The sequence below is a fragment of the Natator depressus genome, chromosome 9 (genome assembly GCF_965152275.1).
Source record: "Natator depressus isolate rNatDep1 chromosome 9, rNatDep2.hap1, whole genome shotgun sequence".
Taxonomy (NCBI): domain Eukaryota; kingdom Metazoa; phylum Chordata; order Testudines; family Cheloniidae; genus Natator; species Natator depressus.
In genome coordinates, this window is record NC_134242.1 from 31933560 (window position 1) to 31951842 (window position 18283).

Below are 18283 nucleotides of genomic sequence, written 5' to 3' on the forward strand. Positions count from 1 at the left end.
CCCTGGTATCAAGCATTCGGTCCCAGCTCTGCCAGCCCACTCCAGACTCTGACTCGCTATGGAGAGATCTCCTCTAGGTGGTTTCCTACTTTGAGGGAGCAGGCAACCTCTTACAGAAGTCCTTGCTCCTGGGCTACCCTGTGATACCAGGTCACCCAACCCAATCACCAGCCCAAACCATCCCCTGGGAGGTGGGGCTGATCCCAATTTCCCTTTAAGGGCCAGCTCATTCTGTTATGGATCCCAAATTCATATTTAGGTACTTAAATCAGAAGTCAGATTTTCAAATGCACTGAGTACCCAACAACTTCCATTTTAGGACACTTATTTTAGGAAATTGTGTGATATAGAAGTTACTAGAAACCAGGACATTGATGTTTTGGTTTTGGCTCTGCTGCTGGCTTGAAGTGTGACCTTAGGCAAATCACTTAATATCTTTGTGTGTCAATTTATTGTTGTGTAAAATGGTTATAACAATGGTGACCTCAAAAGCATGCTGTGATGATTAATATTTATAAAGTGCTTTGAACTCATTGCTTGAAAGCAGCTATGTAAGCTCAAAGAGTAGTATTATGTATTATATTTAACTTGGCTAGTCACCAAAGGCAGGCAGGAGGGAACATTATATGGTTAACGTCATAGCCAAAGGACATTACTGCAGTTTTAATACTAGGTATGGTCTCAGGTCTTGCTATCAGTCTTGAATCTGTGGCCTTCTGGCCCAGAGGCAAAAGTACTATTATCTGAGACATATAAGCAGTGGACAATCAACAACATAATTACTTAAAACAATTGTTTAACTTGCTTTTCTCTTTTCCGTTTAGGTGCTCACCTGCTAGAGGTTATCGTCTGCCAACAAGTGCCTTAATTAACCTATCTCATGGTAGTCGGTCGGAAACAGGAAATCAGAAACTGACAGCCATAGTGAAACCACAACCAGCTGTGAATCATTACAACTCATGCTCATCTGATTCATCATCTGTATGCTCACAAAAAGTGCATCTAGGAGGTCTCAACCATTCTCCTCGTTCCCTTTTTGTTCCTACTCGAGTAAGATCTTTCTCTTTAGTTTATATACAATCCTTTTCCCAAAGAAATGGAGTTAGTACTGTGGTTGGATCTTCATTGATACTGACAGAATTTTGTATTTTTCCTGGTTATGGTTAGACAGAATTTAGTGACTCAGTAATATATGGAGGCTTTTACACTAATTCACTAAGGCACTAATTCAGATCTGTCCAAAATTCAAATGGCCCAAAACCTTGGTCCCTCTGACAGCAGTTTGATGGCCTTTGTGAAAGAAGTTGGTAGCTTCAGTCCAGTTACTAGTGGGCAAGTGTCTAAAGTAGCCTTTCTATTAGCAACCTTGGCAGAAAGACAACTATCTTCTTTTTTTCCCAACCCCCATCAATAGTGATTGTTCTTATGGATCAGGATTGTATCCCTGCTGAGAATAAACAGAAGACTTAATTTTCCTGTGTTATCTATTTTGTACCTTGGTGAGAATTCAGTTCATTTTGGAAATACAATACACAAGAAAAATGGCATGAATAAGACTGAGTTGTCATAGGCTTTATTTAACTATTTTATCTTAATGAGCAGTTTCTTTAAAGAACAGTGAGACTTTGAGGGATGATTTCTTGTTTAAGAATTCTCTCATAATGTAAATCTGTGGAAGAAAAACCATTCTACAAAATAACTTAGAAACAATGAAACACCTCTGATCTACTTTTTTAAATCAATGATTTAGCAACTAAATGGAAGACAGCATTACAATCTCAGGGCTGAAAATCAGGGAAATTCCATTTCACTACAGAAAGGATCTTTTTTGGGAGGCAATCAGAAACAAAAAGTAAGTGTTATGATTTGTTTTCTTATTGGGTATTAAAAAATCCATATTCAGTTTATGTGCAGAGGGATTTAAACCTTTTGAAAACATTGGAGCAAATATCACTCTCAGTCAAACGGAAAATTAAACTGGCTGTTGTTTAGCAAAGTATACTTGCCAAAAGGAAGTTATACACTATCCAGATCATCACAGAACAAAAAAATAATGGATTCAAATGAATATACAGTAAGAGTTAAGCTGTTGCTGTGAGTATGGCTGCATTTCCAGCTTGCTTGTTAGAGGCTAGTATTGGTAGTGGCTCGCTATTTACAATAGTGTCCTTTTGCCTTAGCTTTACAGATTTTTAGCACTGCCAGACTACCCTTGTCAAACACACGTGTTTTGTAATCCAGATTCAGACTGAGGCAGCCTTTAATGAATCTGTAAGGAAGTGAGTGTATTTAACCCATTTCAGTATGGATTGATTTAAAACAAGGCAATATAAATCATTAATTAAATAACCAAGTGGAAAGCCTTGAATTAAATCGATTTTAATCAACTCTTCCATTTGTACTTCAGTTATTTTCTAAAGAAAGGTGCATTGTCGTTGGTTGATATAACCATTAAAATGTTTTGATTTAAAACTAAATAGAGCATTTTCACTAGATTTGGTACATCTTTGTGCTACACTACCTGTATTAATTTATTTAAGCAATTATGTAGCTTAATATTTTCAGATTCTTATTGTACATTTTAAGTAAGAAAATGGTGAAAGATATTTTGCTTATTTACTAGATAATTAACTTTTTGCTAATATTTGTGTCAAGCTGGATTAGAATGGTAACTGGAATTTAATTAAACATGCAAAACAGCATATAAAATGTATTTTTATTAAACAAACCCTTGACTTTTTTGGATCCATAAACTTCTCTTTTCGAAACATCCAACTAAGTGATGTATTAAACAGAGGGAGTAACTGTAGTCAGTGAATTAAACTGACTGTTTCAGGTCAGCCTGGGAAAATTTTCAAGTAAATCGAAGTGAAAGTGGCTGGAGCTTAGTTCCTACTCACCTAAGTCTCTTGAAAATGAGACAATCTCCTAAGTAACTTAGGCTGATCTATTGTGCCATATGTTTGAAGCTTGACCTCAAAAGTTAGAATTTTTCCACTGATTCTTTCTTTATGTAGAAAAGGAGCCTTTAACTCAAAGTTTTTGATAGAGGCTCATTGATTCAGCATATTTATTTTTATTTAAATGATTTAAGAGATTATAATAAGTTTAAGCCTTAACATATTTTATATTTAAATCAGATTTCATTTAAACAGGTTTATTTTTAAAAAGATAAATGTAATATAATTTAAATGACAAAATTAAAAAAACCTGATTTAAATTTAAAAAAAAACGCTTTTTAAAAAATGTTTTCCAAAAAAATCATTATTATTATTATTTTTTTTTTTACACACCTTCCCATTCAGGCCATAAGATCCTCTTAATAATTGTTGTTTACATATTTGAGCCCCATTCCTACACAAATGCATGCATAACTTTACTCAAGTGAGGAGAGCTGTTGGATGAGGGTTTGCAAGATCAAGGCCTTAGCAATGAAGCAGATACTGGCTTGGGAACATGCATGCCTTTGGAAGGAAACTTGAAATGCATTTTGTTACATTCTTTCATTTTAGAAAAATTTAGAGGTTACTGGTGAAGGGAAAACATCAAAACAAACTAATTCCATTAACATTTTAGGGAAACACTTAGGGAAAGTCATAGTATAAATATGGCCTAGTTTTCAGAAGTTACAAACTCCTACAAATTCTTTTGAAGTCATTGGGACAATTGCTCAGCACCTTTGAAAGTCAAGCCTTAAGAATTTATTTGTATCTCTGTTGGAGCAAAAGTTGTATTTATAGGTTTTTTAAAAAAAATATTTTGCCAGGCTCAGAATAAACAAGATGATGAATTTTGCAGCATTTGGCAATCACTGCAAGGGTCTGGGAAATCTCAGCATGTTCAACAAAATATGAATGAGAAGGTTAGTATATAACTGACATTATGAATAACATTTTCACTGAAGTTCCTTCTGTTTAGAGAGAAAATATTGGTTTGTGGGTATATGTTATGTATGGACAACGTAAAATATAGAGGCATTTCTTCATTTTCACTGAATTCATCACAAGATTAAACATTTTTTGGCTAATATCAAAGATCAGACTAGCTAATTTTGTGTAGTATAAAACTTTATTGAAAATTGTAGAAAGAGGTGATGACCTGTTGTAAAGATTGTAAATGATTGTGTGTGTCTGTCTTCTGGTTAATATTAAATGTGTGAATATTTCAATTCCTAGGGTGCAATCCTACCTCAAGAAACAAAGCCAGGAACTGGCAACCAGTTGTACAAACCAGGCTTCAATGAGAGTACCCTCAAAGGCCAGCAAAGAAAACAGGAGCCATTTAAAAAGTGTAAGTACTATAATTAGAAATCTAGTTTTGAAAAAGCTGGCCTGTGTTTCTGATTGTTTATAGAAATATCTGCAGAGTTTCTTTGCCATCAACATTTTATAAACAAATGGTTTTATGAACACAATACTGTATATATTCTGGTCAAATCCTGGTCCCACTGAGCCCAAATAGGCCAGGATTGGCTGTTTTTAAGCATATCTGACCTCTCTACAAATTGACCCTGCCGTCTTTAATCAAGCAATTGGCCCACATTATCAAACTTATAGAGGATGTTTTTGCATGTACAACCTTTGGAAGGAAAAGTAAACATGTTTACTAGACACGAGTAAAGCTACATAAGCATTATCACATAATTAATGTTTGCTTCTTTTATCCTGTGAAGAAAAGTGCATAGGAACAATAAAGTCGGAATTAACAAATGTTTGAGACATAAACTCAAATTTAATTCTGATTTAATCTAATTGGGGACATATAATGGTTTCTGGAGTCAATTTGATTATTTTCATATCTTTTAAAAGCATTAAAAAATAAATGTTCCTTTGCGCATCTGATACTGTGAACTAATTTATTTGTAGTTAAAGAAGATTCTAAAGTTCCAAGATATGAAAGTCAGACACACAAAATATCAAATAAACAGGTATATTTCCTCTTATATTGAGAACATGTATACCAATAATTATTTATTTGTTTTTATTACTATTTTCTAGTTTGTCATTTTACAAATTGTCTCCACTGAGCAGCTCAGTGAATTCTGCTGCCAGCTATCGGAAGGTTCTTGTATTTGTGGCCGTTTTTATCCTTTAGAAATTTTATATAACATTGTACCATTGTTCTTGGAGCCTTTACAGGCAGAAAATGAGAGGTGATGCTTCTGTCAGACATGATACGTATTATGACATGTCATTCCAAGACTGATGCTAGCAAGCATGTCAGAAGTTTTTTTAATCTCTTCCATTGTTTTAATTATTCTGCAGTTTTTCTGGCTTCAGATGTTTAAAGCTGATACTATAATTGCAAAACATAGATGTTATCATGGACACTGAATGCATTCAATGAAGTGAGCTGTAGCTCACGAAAGCTTATGCTCAAATAAATTTGTTAGTCTCTAAGGTGCCACAAGTACTCCTTTTCTTATTCCGTTAGGGTGTAGTCCATTCAGATACAAGAATGATAGCTTGTGAAATACTATTTGCAGATTATTTTCAGCTGATCTACATTTTAACTGTGAGGTGTTAGTGTGTAATAATCAACATTGCAATTTCTTTCAGAATTTTGCAGGAGCAAATAAATATAATGTTAAGCTTTTGAAGAGGAATGAAAGTCCAAGTGTGCCTGTAATTCAGAAGGCTTCTGTTGATGGGTCCTGTACAGCTGGGAAGGTAAGAGTTGGCTTGTTAAATGTGAGTCTGCTTCTGACTAGTTTGGCCCTTTAATGCTTAGATACTTTCAACCTGGAAGTCACTCTGTGCCCACAGTCCCTGTTGACTTGAATGGAGTTCCACATATAGAGAGCTGTATTAGGATCAGACGATGACAAAACTAAATAGCCTGAAGTAGACTTAATGTTTCTTTAAACCAGTTATTTCTGGTCATGGTATTTATTATTTTAAGTACAAAGTTTTACATTAATTTTTTAGTATCTTCTTACCTCTATTCCTTAGAAGGACTCTGAACTTGAAAACCTTCTAGCATCCTTGAAAATCTCCAAAGAAAATGAAGTGCAATCATCTTATCCCAAGGAAGAAAGAGTCACCAATAAAGAACATCTGTCTCCACAGTCTTTTGCTATGGTTTGTGTATTGTGGGAGCCATTGGGTGACAATTTAGCATTTGCTTTCTTAGCTGCTTATACTTCTGTTTACAAACAAATCTACATATTACTTTATTAAACATAATTATATTTAATTAACTTTTCTTAAAGCAAATAACATATACAGTTAATAGTAAAATATTACTTTTCAGGGAAATAAAAAGTTAAAATTTTTGTTACCATTGTGCAGGATTTTTAATTCTCTTTGAATAGTGCAATCTAAATTTAATTGGATTGTTGAATATTTTCTTCTTTTCTAAAGAAGGGAACACAGATGCTCAAAGAAATTTTGAAGATTGATGGCTCTGACATAGAAACCAAGAATGAAATGAAGCCACTGATTAATGAAGTTCCTGCTACCTCCGATAGGCAGGATTCCCATGGGGCTGCCATGCAGCATAGACAAACAAAAAAAATGGGTATGTACAGATACCAGCTAATCCTCAGCAAAATAGTTAAAGAGCCTTATGTTAACTTATCTCTACAATTAGTAAAAAGATTGCTATTGATATTTGTTTTCAGGATCAAACAGTAGAATTTTCCATATTTTCTATCCCCTTTTTACTATTCAGCACTGGAAATCCCTATACTACCTAAGTAAACTCTTGAATGTGTAGCATTAAAGTCAGACATTCTCAAAATACCAGGAACGTATTCAAATATACTTGCTTCTGTGTTGGTGTTTTAGAATTGTCTTTTTATTCTATATATTTGCCTGATACTATTTTTTTCTTGTTTTCTTTTTTATAGCTGCTTACATGAACAAGCCTCATAGTGTAGGAGGCCCTCATAATGCTCAGGTTTTGGAAACTGGAGGTCACCCTCTCCTTGGCCCACAGTCTGCGTTGTCTACCCCAGTATCTGAACTCTCTCGTATTTGTTCCCTGGTTGGAATGCCACAACCAGATTTCTCCTTCCTCAGAACACCACAGGTAAGATTTGTTTTATAGGTATAACTACAGGCTGGTGGAGTAAGCTGCATGCATGTAAATCATGCCCTTTGCTATGAATTTGCACTAATAACTAAAATCCCAGTGTAGATGAGACTTTGGTGCCTCTTGTTTGGTTTGATTCGTTTCCAAAAATAAAATTCTGAACTTAAAACTATTGTATTAATTCATGTTAATCTGTCTCAAATTTTAACTCTTCTGTGTGCTTGCATACAGTGATGACAAAAAAACTTTCCTGAAAAAAATCTATTTTATGTTATTTTCATAGACCATGACAGTTTGTCAAGTAAAATTATCCAATGGCTTATTAGTACATGGACCTCAGTGTCACTCTGAAAATGAAGCCAAGGAGAGAGCTGCATTTTTTGCATTACAACGATTGGTGAGAACAATATACTGTATAACACCTTGTATCTTTTTTCTTGTTTTATTGCATTGAGCCTGTTATAAAAAATTATTCTCTCTTAACTAGAGCTCTTTAGGAGTGAACTTTTCTTTGCCGCCACCTCCATCGATATTTCCAAATTATCAGTCCATGGGAGCTCCTGTACCACCTGGATCCATTCCTCCAGTCTTCACCCAACCCACTGGTAAGTAATAATACACTTTTTTCAAATAATTGAAAACTTGACTGTAATTCTAATAGGATTTTGTGAAGATGGGTGACTTCCAGAGAACACCATTTTAGGCCCTGCTGTATGTAGATGTACCTCTGAGCCTCCTTGAAAATGGAAATTTGTGAACCTCCTCTCATGGACACATGAGAACAAAGAATTCCACACCTTCCATTTGTTCAGTCGCTCTTCTCAGGACATGTGTCAATGTGCTATCTATTGGTTTTTCTCCTGAATACAATAGGAAGCAGTCTAGAACTGTTGGTCCTGGTCAGTAGGAAGGAAGACACATCTACTTCTAGGACCTGCCAGAAAGCTCTGCTTTTGTGACTTCCCCTCCATATCGTCTTAACTAGTATTTTTCTAGTATTTTCTCCTATAGCTAACAATCATCTGTGAATTGGCAAATCAAGGCACCCTTTGTCATATTTTTTGGAACCAGCTCTCGAGTCTTTTCAGTACTTCCCTGAGACACTATGTAGGAAGGCTGCCACGCTCTGCCAAGCAGTGTTGTGATGTAACAACCCAAGAAAGCCTGCTGAAAATTCCCATGGTACCATTAATACTCTGCTATTTTTGTAGAATGCAAGAAGGGTTGTGACTGTGGTGACCAGCAATTAGGCACTTAGCAATAGTGTAGGATTCGAGGTCCCCAAGCAGGCACTGCTCCCCCACTTCTCCTCAGTCTTTGCATTGTTGACTGGTTTCAGAGAGAGTGCATTCTGCCCTTCTCAGTTGTAAAACAGGGCCTTTGTGGTGAAAGAAGCAAAGTGAAAAAATATCCTGGAGATACTCTGGGTTTGGAGAACTCCCCACCCTCCTAAAAGGAAGTAATAGAAACTAAACGTTATTTGTTGTTTTTTACAGCCAATATGATGCCTCCATCATCTCACATGTTTGGTCCAGTGCCATGGAGAGCTCCAGTGCCTATTCATGGCAAACCTTACTATCCCGGTTCATATCATGGTAATATGCCTCTTGCAGGAACTATACCAGTTGGTACTCACAACCAGTTTATTCCTCTACAGGTAAGTATGACAGGAATTGTCTTGAGATCATATTTTTGTAAAAGATGTTAAAAGTATTTATATACAAGCTGAAAGCCCATGCTGCCACACGGATGTAACTTGTAAAGTCAAGTGTATACATAAGTCGAAAATGGCCGAGAACTTAAAAACTGGTCTGTATCAGACCCTGAATGCCAGTAATGTTTCAGTGTGGTGATATTCTGAACAAAGAGAGCTCTCAACCATGCTTGTAGCTGTTTCCATCTCTTTCCACTGATTCCACAGATATTCTAGGCTTCAGGGTGACAATCCTGTAATCTTATTTTTAGAGATATGATGGCTGCAAAGACACTCCTGTGGATACATTGTTTAGTTTTAGAAAATTATTAAACTGCTCTATGTGCATTTTTATAGTGGTAAATTTTTTTCAGTTTTGTGAGAGGACATTCTTTTAAATAATATTTATTTGATTTAAAGGTAACTAAAAAAAGGGCTGCTAGCAAGAAAAATTCTGAGTTCAAAGAATTCCAGAGCTCCCTTCAAGCTGTACCACTAAAGAATGAACAGCTAATGTATTCTGACACCAACAAGCTCATTCAACAAGATACTTCAACTACTTTAAAATCTCCTCAAGCTGTTCAGTCTACTGTTTGTTTTCAAGACAACGTAGCTACTCCAGACGTTCCTCATAACAAAGCAACACCAAACATTTCTAGCAAACGAAAGCCAAGAAAACTGGCTGTCAATTTTGGTGCACCAAAATCTTCAGAATAAATACTGTAGCTAGACTGATTTTATCTTTCTCTTCCCCCAGTGTTCTTCATATATATAATTTATGATTTTTAAGGATAGATATATATATCCTTAAAAAAATCATAGTGCTATTTAGAAAAATCAACCATTTTAAGTATGATTTTATTTTTCCCCTTACCCCAGTGTTTATATATCTATCTCTCCTTTAAAAAATCATAAACCATTATTTTAAAAAAATAAGTATAATAAAGAGTGAAAGACTTTCAGTTGGTAGGCTTTTTCAGGCTGTTGATAAATACATATAAAAATTATGTTAAAATTTGATTAAAGATCTTGACTTAAACTGATAAAAGCCAGAAAATCCTGAATTAAGGTCACCACACAATCCATTGGTGCCTAGGTCTCTGAACAGTGGCTTACATACTATAGCGGGTGAGCAGCAATAATATTAGAGTGGGAATCCTAATTCAGAATTGCCTTGCTTTTGGGGTGGGATATGGGGCAGTAATAAGTCAGGCACTGAACATTGCTTAACACGATCTTTTGTATTTTAACTCCTTTTTTATGGTAATGTAATAAAATAGAGAAGGCTTTTATTTACTTGTAAATTTCATATGACAGAGAACAAAAATAAATTAATGGAAGACAACTGGCTTATAGAATACAAGCAAATGCAAACGAAGTTCTCAGTTCAAATTACATTAATAAAGTTGCTAGTTGGGATTCATTTTAAAATCTGACTCCACTTTACCAACATAGATTTCCACTACACATCCACATGCACGTCTTCATGGACTCCAAAAACCACAAAAATCCTGAATTTTTCTAAATTATAAAATGAGTAGAACGCAAAGGTATTTGTATATATAGCATGATAATCAAACTCATGCTCACCCTTTGAGCCAACTTCTCACACCTGCAGTTTTCACCATACAGTGAACTTCGTAATCTGGCAGGTTCTCTTTTCTAAATTATTATTTTTTTGGTAGTTAGCTGGCTTTTAATAGATATTTTAATTTCATGGTAATATATGGTGGCAGAGGACACACTAAATTGTCATCCTTGAGTTAGAGTTCTAAGCTTATTCCCTAATAACATCCAGACAAAAAATTCTCAATTTACCTTTTTGGAGGGAATTATCACTTTAACTAGTAATATCTTAATTCTTTATGTATCTTGTCTATCTAAAAGAAAGAAAAAACTGAACGGGTCCTGTACTACCTTATGATCCATGCATCCATGCAATTCTTATTCTTCATAAATGAAAAGTCTATGGATCCAAAGCAAAACTTTGGTCTGATGTCTCGTCTCATTTGGTGCACTCTGCAGATGTTGGCTGAGTCTGCACCACCATTTTTACCTTATTCTTGTCTGTCCTGGTGAAAATACTTTACCTCCAAACCGTAGAAGGATTAGTGATATGTCAGACTTTAATCAGTGATTCAATACATTGTCTCTAAGCAGACTTCATGCAGGACATGCAAGTTTGCAGAATTTTCTTCGGTTTCTTGTCTTGCTATTTTGCCAACGTAACATAGCTTCACTTTCCTATAGTAGTGTCCAATTTCATCTCACAGAGTTTCTCTTCCTAAAGTTTTTGATTCATTTTCCCAAAACTGTTTTTGTCTCCTCTCTGCTGTCATGCCTTCCAGGGGGTCTTTGATAGCTATTGCTACTTCTATCCTTCCCATAGACAGTGTATTCTCTCAGAAATTTTATTTGGTATTTTTTGGCCAGATACTTGTCTTCTAGGCCTCTGATATGCCAGTCCTTTTAAGTAGTCTGTACATAATCATAAAACTCTTCTGGTTAATCTGGATTGACTGTCCCACAGAGATGACAGATTCTGTATGTGGATCCAGTGTATTTAAACTCTGATTCCAGAAATCATGTAATTTCAGGATTATTTTTATGTTGTGCCTTGTTACTCATTCAAAATCCCTGCACATCTCCAAGCTAGAATAGCAAGCTGCAGGTCTTTACACTGATTAACTTTTGTACAACTTTTTTAAAGAAGATAGTGAGTCTCTCAGTAGCATCTTGCTCCTACTTAGTCTCAAAGGTTCATCTATATTCTGTTGTGTTGTGTGCTTTTCCTTAAATCTGATGCTTTCCAATCTGAGTTCATTCTTCACAATGTGAATTTTAAGATCTTTAATTATTAAATTGATTGAAACAATTTCTTGTTTAAATTAACTTAGATTTATAGGGTTCAAAATCCTGTTTCTCAGAGGCAACATCTGTCAAAATATATTAACTCCTGTATTTTTTCAGCTTTGCCTTTGAGAGGGTCTTAAGGTACATTCCACTAAGAAAAAGTTGACCTTCACAATGTATCTGTATCTCATCAACAACATTAGGGATGATATTGGCATGATACTGATACTGACATAAATATTTTTAAAATGTTGCTTCTCCTAACTAGATTTCCATACCCTGAGTTCCCAGTCTCTTGTACTATTATTTGATCTCCAGTTTTGAGAAGCGCCCATTATGGAGAAAACTGGATTACGTTCTGCTAGCACACCTTCAAACCTTCCAAAGAGATTCTCATCTCCATAAAACCTTGTTTTTCAGTGTTATCCCCAAGATTACATGGCTAGTAGATGCTGGGTGCGGGTACTAGAGTCTCTGCTGAAATACTGAATTATATAGTTTATAGTGTCCTCTTGTATCTAGATAGCCAGATATGCAAATATGTAAAGAATGATTTGTGAAGGAGACTATGCCAATACAAGTATAAATAAACCATTTTTTCCCTCATGAAATGGTTACTTTCAAAGCAGGAGCTGAATTTTTTCCCAGTGCCACTGAAACTGCCATACTAAATTTCTATACATAAGTTAAATATTTGATTCTATATCTGCTGTGTATTGTATTAGTCCCTATTTCCTAGTTACCCTTACTGTCCATTTTATCTGTATTTATGGGTTCTGTAATGTCCACTACCTGGTGCCCAATCGACTTATTTTAGCTTTCACATGTTCTGTTACATGTGATGTGTACACTGACCTATGCCATATCATCTATTATTTCAGCTCTTTTGTTTTTATATTCTATGTCAACTCTGTAATTATGTTTAATTCATACAGGTATAACTTTAAACATTCATTTTTCTCATAGATATAAAGTATTTTGTAAGTACTGGAATTTTTCATTAGATCTTATACAGAGCAGTATTTTATTAAAAATCCAGAAGGGAAGACTTTTATGTGTGCATTTTTGTAGTTTGATTTTTTTAAAATAACTTTTCATTGTTTATCTGCCAAGTGAAATGTTTTCAATTTGCATATGAATGGATATGGAATGTATTTTTTTGTCCTGTTTAGTGTTAAGTTGTGCATCTGCAGATTTCTAGTATGTAGTTGCATAAAGGACTGTGCAAACATATTTTAAAATATGAACATAAGATACACTGAAGGATAAAAATTATTCATAAGAGTTAAATGCTATACAGAATTTTAATTCAACAGAATAATTTTATAAACCTGTTCGTTGTCTGCGTCTGCTTGGATTAAATATTGAAATTAGAAACATGATTTATCTTAAGTGTTTTATATTCAAGTGCCTGTTATTTGGGAACAACCTTACCTTGCCCTTAATCCAAAGTTTCAGAGTTGGGTTAAACTTGTTAAAAATCCAGTTGTTCTGATTCCAAAAAGCAGCAAGCTTCCATTTTACTGGAGTGGTTTCTTGATGTCCCACCACCAGTCATTCAGGAGACCAAAAGCATGAATTTTCAATGATTGCCAGTCAGTTACAAATGAAACACCTTCAAGTGGCTATTGAGGATCTGCTAACGTTGCTTGAGCTTCTGCTGCTAGTTAAGAGCAGCAGTCAGAAGATAACACTTGATTCTGTAATGGGAGAGCATAGTGCTAGGATCCTCACATGAGCAGCTGTAACCTGTAAAGCCTAGAGGTGACTGAAGGGCCATGAGGATCCCAACAGTCAAGAAAGATAAGTTAAAAATTTTTTTCCAAGGAGTACAGTATATGATCTCTTGACATGAAGGCATCTGGAAAAGTAGTATCAGTGACATGACATTCTGGTAAGAAGCCATTTCCCATACTCAGACCAGAGAGTTCTGGAGATGTTTTCCAGTCAGAGCAATCTAATAATAATCCCCCCGTCAGGCAAATAATATTCTGTCAGGCAAACCCTTGAACAAAGTAGAATGACAGAACGTGTACTGAAGATACAAATTGAGATGCATGTAAACTCCTTAAAAGAAAGAAAAAATATAGTTTTGTTATTTGAATAAATAACAAGTTGCTACATAAAATGATCAGTGTCACAAACCTCAAAATTTTAAAACTTATTTTAAACTTTAAAAGCCTTAAAAGGCAATTGCATTATTTTCTTCCATTGTTATTTGGAGAGGGAAGGGGGAGAATCCTCTCCTTTGAGTGCTTGCCAATATGTATTTCATTCATAGTACATGTGCCCCAGGCGTCAAGTTTGAATTCTTTTAGCCAGCAGTGTCCATTGGAGCTGCGCCTCTGTCGTGGTGTCCCAACCCAAGGGCATAAGGGTGTGGAGTGGGCCCAACTATCCCAAAGTTCTTTTTTGCTGCTTATGAATGCAAGTAGATCAGGAGGTGGCAGCACGCTGCTTCTCATGAATCCGATGAAGTGAGCTGTAGCTCACGAAAGCTCATGCTCAAATAAATTTGTTAGTCTCTAAGGTGCCACAAGTACTCCTTTTCTTTTTGCATGGCTGTTACTCTGAAACCTCTCATGAATCTGCAACCCTAGGCAGCTGCTGAAAAATCTGCCCTCCCTTAGGCACCTGCCTGGTTCATCTATAGCTAAAGCAGCCCCCATCCAGAAGGGACTTCTTGGGAGTCACCAAGAATGAACAGTTGTAAAGTAACTATATTAATGTTGGAAGGGAAATAGTGTGAAGTGTGCTTTAATTGGGGTTATCATATCTCTGTGAGAGATGTGTTCTGTATCTTAAAAAACAGACACACTAAAGGACGCTAAGGAAGGAGTGATTAAGGGGAAAGGGGGATGGAAGAGAATGGAGGCGAGAAGTAGAGGAGCATTTAGGGGTTCTGTGTAAATCCTCTCTTTGTAACTCAAATGATCCGCTGATAATCCAGAGGTGGGCAAACTAGAGCCCATGGGACCATCCTACCCAACCCCTGAGCTCCTGCCCTGGGAGGCTAGCCCCTGGCCTTCCCTGTTGTCGTCTCCCTGTGGCTACGCTGTTGCACAGGCGGTGCTCTGGGCAGTGGGGCTGTGCGCTCATGCAGGGCAGCGCCGCAGAGTGTCTGGCTCCGGCACGGCTCCCAGACATGCTGCTCTGAGGGTTCTGACAGGCGTGGGAAGTGGGAGAGGGCGGAGGCCAGGCTGTTTGGGGAGGCACAGCCTTCCCTACCTGGCCCTCCATACAGTTTCGCACCCCGATGTGGCCTTCGGGCCAAAAAGTTTGCCCCCCCCCCCCCCCCCCGTGGTAATCTATCCCTAAGGGTGAAGATTACCATAAATGGAAAACATTACCTTTTTTGGATTACAAGTGAAATAGTCCGAGTGTTCATGGGGAAAGTACGGGACCTGGGGGTTCAGCAAAGCGCAGTTGTTTGAGGTCTGATTTATATGCTATTCTAGTATTTTATTTTTGGATTTAAAGAAAAGGGAATGCAGGAGGGGTAGAGGGAAATTATTACAAGAAATACAAAAGTTTACAGACAAAAACTAAGCCATATTCAGGTACGCAAATGCAACATAACTAGAAACAAGAGAGACATGGCCACACAAGGCTTCATGCCATTAAACAGCTAAAGAATGAGAGTTTCAAGATTTTAAGTAAAGTGAAATAGTTATCAACGGTTCTTCCTTTTAAAGTAACATATTTGAATGTCAAAGGGCTAAATAATGACATTAAAAAGAAAAAAAGACCTGGCAGAACTTAAAAACAAAAACACAAAACACTCTCAGATTATTTTATTTCAAGAAACTCATTTTCTCAGGAGGGGCCAATTATTACGATGAAAGGTAATTAATTGGTTTTCAGCAGCCTTTCTTTTTGCTTCAGCCAAAGAAAAGGAAAGCGGAGCGGGCATAATATTTTTTAAACTTTAACTTTTTCAGATTAAAGATCAATTTAAGGATAAGGAGGGATGTTTTGTCTTATTAATAACCCAGCAATTGTGCTTCAACAACAGTAGGCTCAGTGTATGTTCCCAATCAAAAGCAAAAAAAATTTTAATGACTCTCTCAAAAAAAAAAACTGCAACACTTTGGAGAAGGGGAAGTTATACTTGGAGGAGACTTCACTTGCACACCAATTCCTCACAAGGGCAGATCTGACTTAAAAAAAAAAAAAAAAGACAAGGAGGCTATAAGAAGCAGGTGCAGCATTAACTTCTCTGTGCCAACAATTCAGTCTCTCAGCTGGAGAGAATTGCACCTAGGAAAAAGAGCTCACAAATTTTATTCACACCTTCCTCAGTTATATACTAGAATAGATTTTATTTTAGTCTCTGAATCCTTAATGAACCAGACAAGAGCTGCAGATCATTCATGCACCGAGCGGAATAGTCTTTGATAGCTGGGATGGATCCCAAAAATCACGTTTTTTGAAAATGAACTGCCTGCTTCTCCAAGACAAAGATCAGGTTGCAGCAATGAGAGAGGACGTTGTTCGGTACTTAAAAATAAATTCATGGATTCCTAGACCAATCGGGACCATTGTGATCACTTCATCTGACATCCTGTATAACACAGGCCATAGAGCTTCCCCAAAATAATTCCTAGGGCACATATTTTAAAAAGCATCCAATCTGGATTTAAAAATTGTCAATGATGGCAAATTCACCATGACTCTTGGTAAATTATTCCAATGATTAATTACTCTTAAAAATTTACATTTTATTTCCAGTCTGAATATGTCTAGCTTCAACTTCCAGCTATTGGATCATGTTATACCTTTCTCTGCTGGACTGAAGAGCCTATTATTAAATATTTATTCCCCATGTAAATATTTACAGACTGTAAACAAGTCACCCCTTAACCTTCTTGTTAAGCTAAATACATTGAGCTCCTTGAGTCTATTACTGTAAGTCAGTGGTCCCCAAACTGTGGGGCATATCCCCCTTGGGGATGTGGAGGACCATTCAGGGGGGCACAGCGGGGCCCGGGCCAGCCCCCAAGGTAGGCGGGGAGGGAGTACCACCTAGGCTCTGGCCACAACCCTGCCCCCAGCTGAGGCCCCAAGCAGCAGATCTGGCCCCAGCTCCTGGGGGCGCACAAACAGATTACATTACAGGTAAGAAGAAAAGGAGTACTTGTGGCACCTTAGAGACTAACCAATTTATTTGAGCATAAGCTTTCGTGAGCTATAGCTCACTTCATCGGATGCATACTGTGGAAAGTGTAGAAGATCTTTTATACACACAAAGCATGAAAAAATACCTCCCCCCACCCCACTCTCCTGCTGGCAATAGCTTATCTAAAATGATCACTCTCCTTACAATGTGTATGATAATCAAGTTGGGCCATTTCCAGCACAAATCCAGGTTTTCTCACACACCCCCCGCCACGCACACAAAAACCCACTCTCCTGCTGGTAATAGCTTATCTAAAGTGACCTCTCTCCTTACAATGTGTATGATAATCAAGGTGGGCCATTTCCAGCACAAATCCAGGGTTTAACAAGAACGTCTGAGGAGGGGGCGGGGGTGGTAGGAAAAAACAAGGGGAAACTCTCCTGCTGGAGAGTGGGTTTGTGGGGGGGGGGGGTGAGAAAACCTGGATTTGTGCTGGAAATGGCCCAACTTGATTATCATACACATTGTAAGGAGAGTGATCACTTTAGATAAGCTATTGCCAGCAGGAGAGTGGGGTGGGGGGAGGTATTTTTTCATGCTTTGTGTGTATAAAAGATCTTCTACACTTTCCACAGTATGCATCCGATGAAGTGAGCTGTAGCTCACAAAAGCTTATGCTCAAATAAATTGGTTAGTCTCTAACGTGCCTCAAGTACTCCTTTTCTTTTTGAGAATACAGACTAACACGGCTGTTACTCTGAAACCTGTCATTACAGCTAAGTGGGAGCATGACATAAAAAGTTTGGGGACCACAGCTATAAGGCATGTTCTTTAATCATTCTCACAGCTCTTCTCTGAACCATCTCCAATTTATCAACATCCTTCTTGAATTGTGGGCACAACAACTGGACATAGTATTCCAGCAGCAGTTGCACCAGGGCCAAATACAGAGGTAAAAGAACCTGTCTACTCCTACTTGAGATTCCCATTTATTCATCACAGGATCGCATTAGCTCTTTTGGCCACATCATCACACCGGAAGCTTATGTTAAGCTGATTACCTGCCACCACTTCACATCTTTTTTCAAGTAACTGCTTCCCACGAGTGTCCCCCATCGTGTGAGTATGGCCTACACTCTTTGTTTTTAGATGCATGCATTTACATTTAGCTGCATTAAAATGCATATTGTTTGCTTGTGCCCAGCTTCTCAAGCAATCCAGATCACTCTAAATCAGTGACCCGTCCTCTTCATTATTTACCACTCCCCCAATTTTTGTATCAACTCCAAAATTTTTCTGTGACGATTTTGTTGTCTTCTAGGTGATTGATAAAAATGTTAAATAGTGTAGGGCCAAGAACCCATTCCTGCAGGACTCCACTGGAAACACATCCACTCAATGATGATTCCCCATTACTATTACATTTTGAGAACTATCAGTCAGTTTTTAATCCTTTTAATGTGTGCCATGTTCATTTTATATTCTAATTTTTTAATCAAAATGTGAGCTACCAAGTCGAATGCTGTACAGAAGTCTAAGTATATTACATCAACACCATTACTTTATCAACCAAATTTGTAATC

The 18283-nt window shown here is 37.0% G+C and overlaps 1 protein-coding gene across 1 annotated transcript in view; it reads left to right on the forward strand.

Annotated features, from left to right (window-relative positions):
• Positions 1–12947, forward strand: part of XRN1 (5'-3' exoribonuclease 1) — a 78938-nt gene extending 65991 nt beyond the window's left edge. The window contains exons 31-43 of the mRNA XM_074963837.1: positions 825–1050; positions 1751–1852; positions 3767–3862; positions 4176–4290; positions 4866–4927; positions 5559–5669; positions 5952–6080; positions 6363–6519; positions 6851–7032; positions 7319–7432; positions 7523–7640; positions 8532–8692; positions 9149–12947. Of these exons, the coding sequence (XP_074819938.1) occupies positions 825–1050; positions 1751–1852; positions 3767–3862; positions 4176–4290; positions 4866–4927; positions 5559–5669; positions 5952–6080; positions 6363–6519; positions 6851–7032; positions 7319–7432; positions 7523–7640; positions 8532–8692; positions 9149–9445 (1870 nt within the window). The 3' untranslated portion in view covers positions 9446–12947. The remainder of the gene's footprint in view (positions 1–824; positions 1051–1750; positions 1853–3766; positions 3863–4175; positions 4291–4865; positions 4928–5558; positions 5670–5951; positions 6081–6362; positions 6520–6850; positions 7033–7318; positions 7433–7522; positions 7641–8531; positions 8693–9148) is intronic.
• The last annotated feature ends 5336 nt before the right edge of the window (positions 12948–18283 follow it).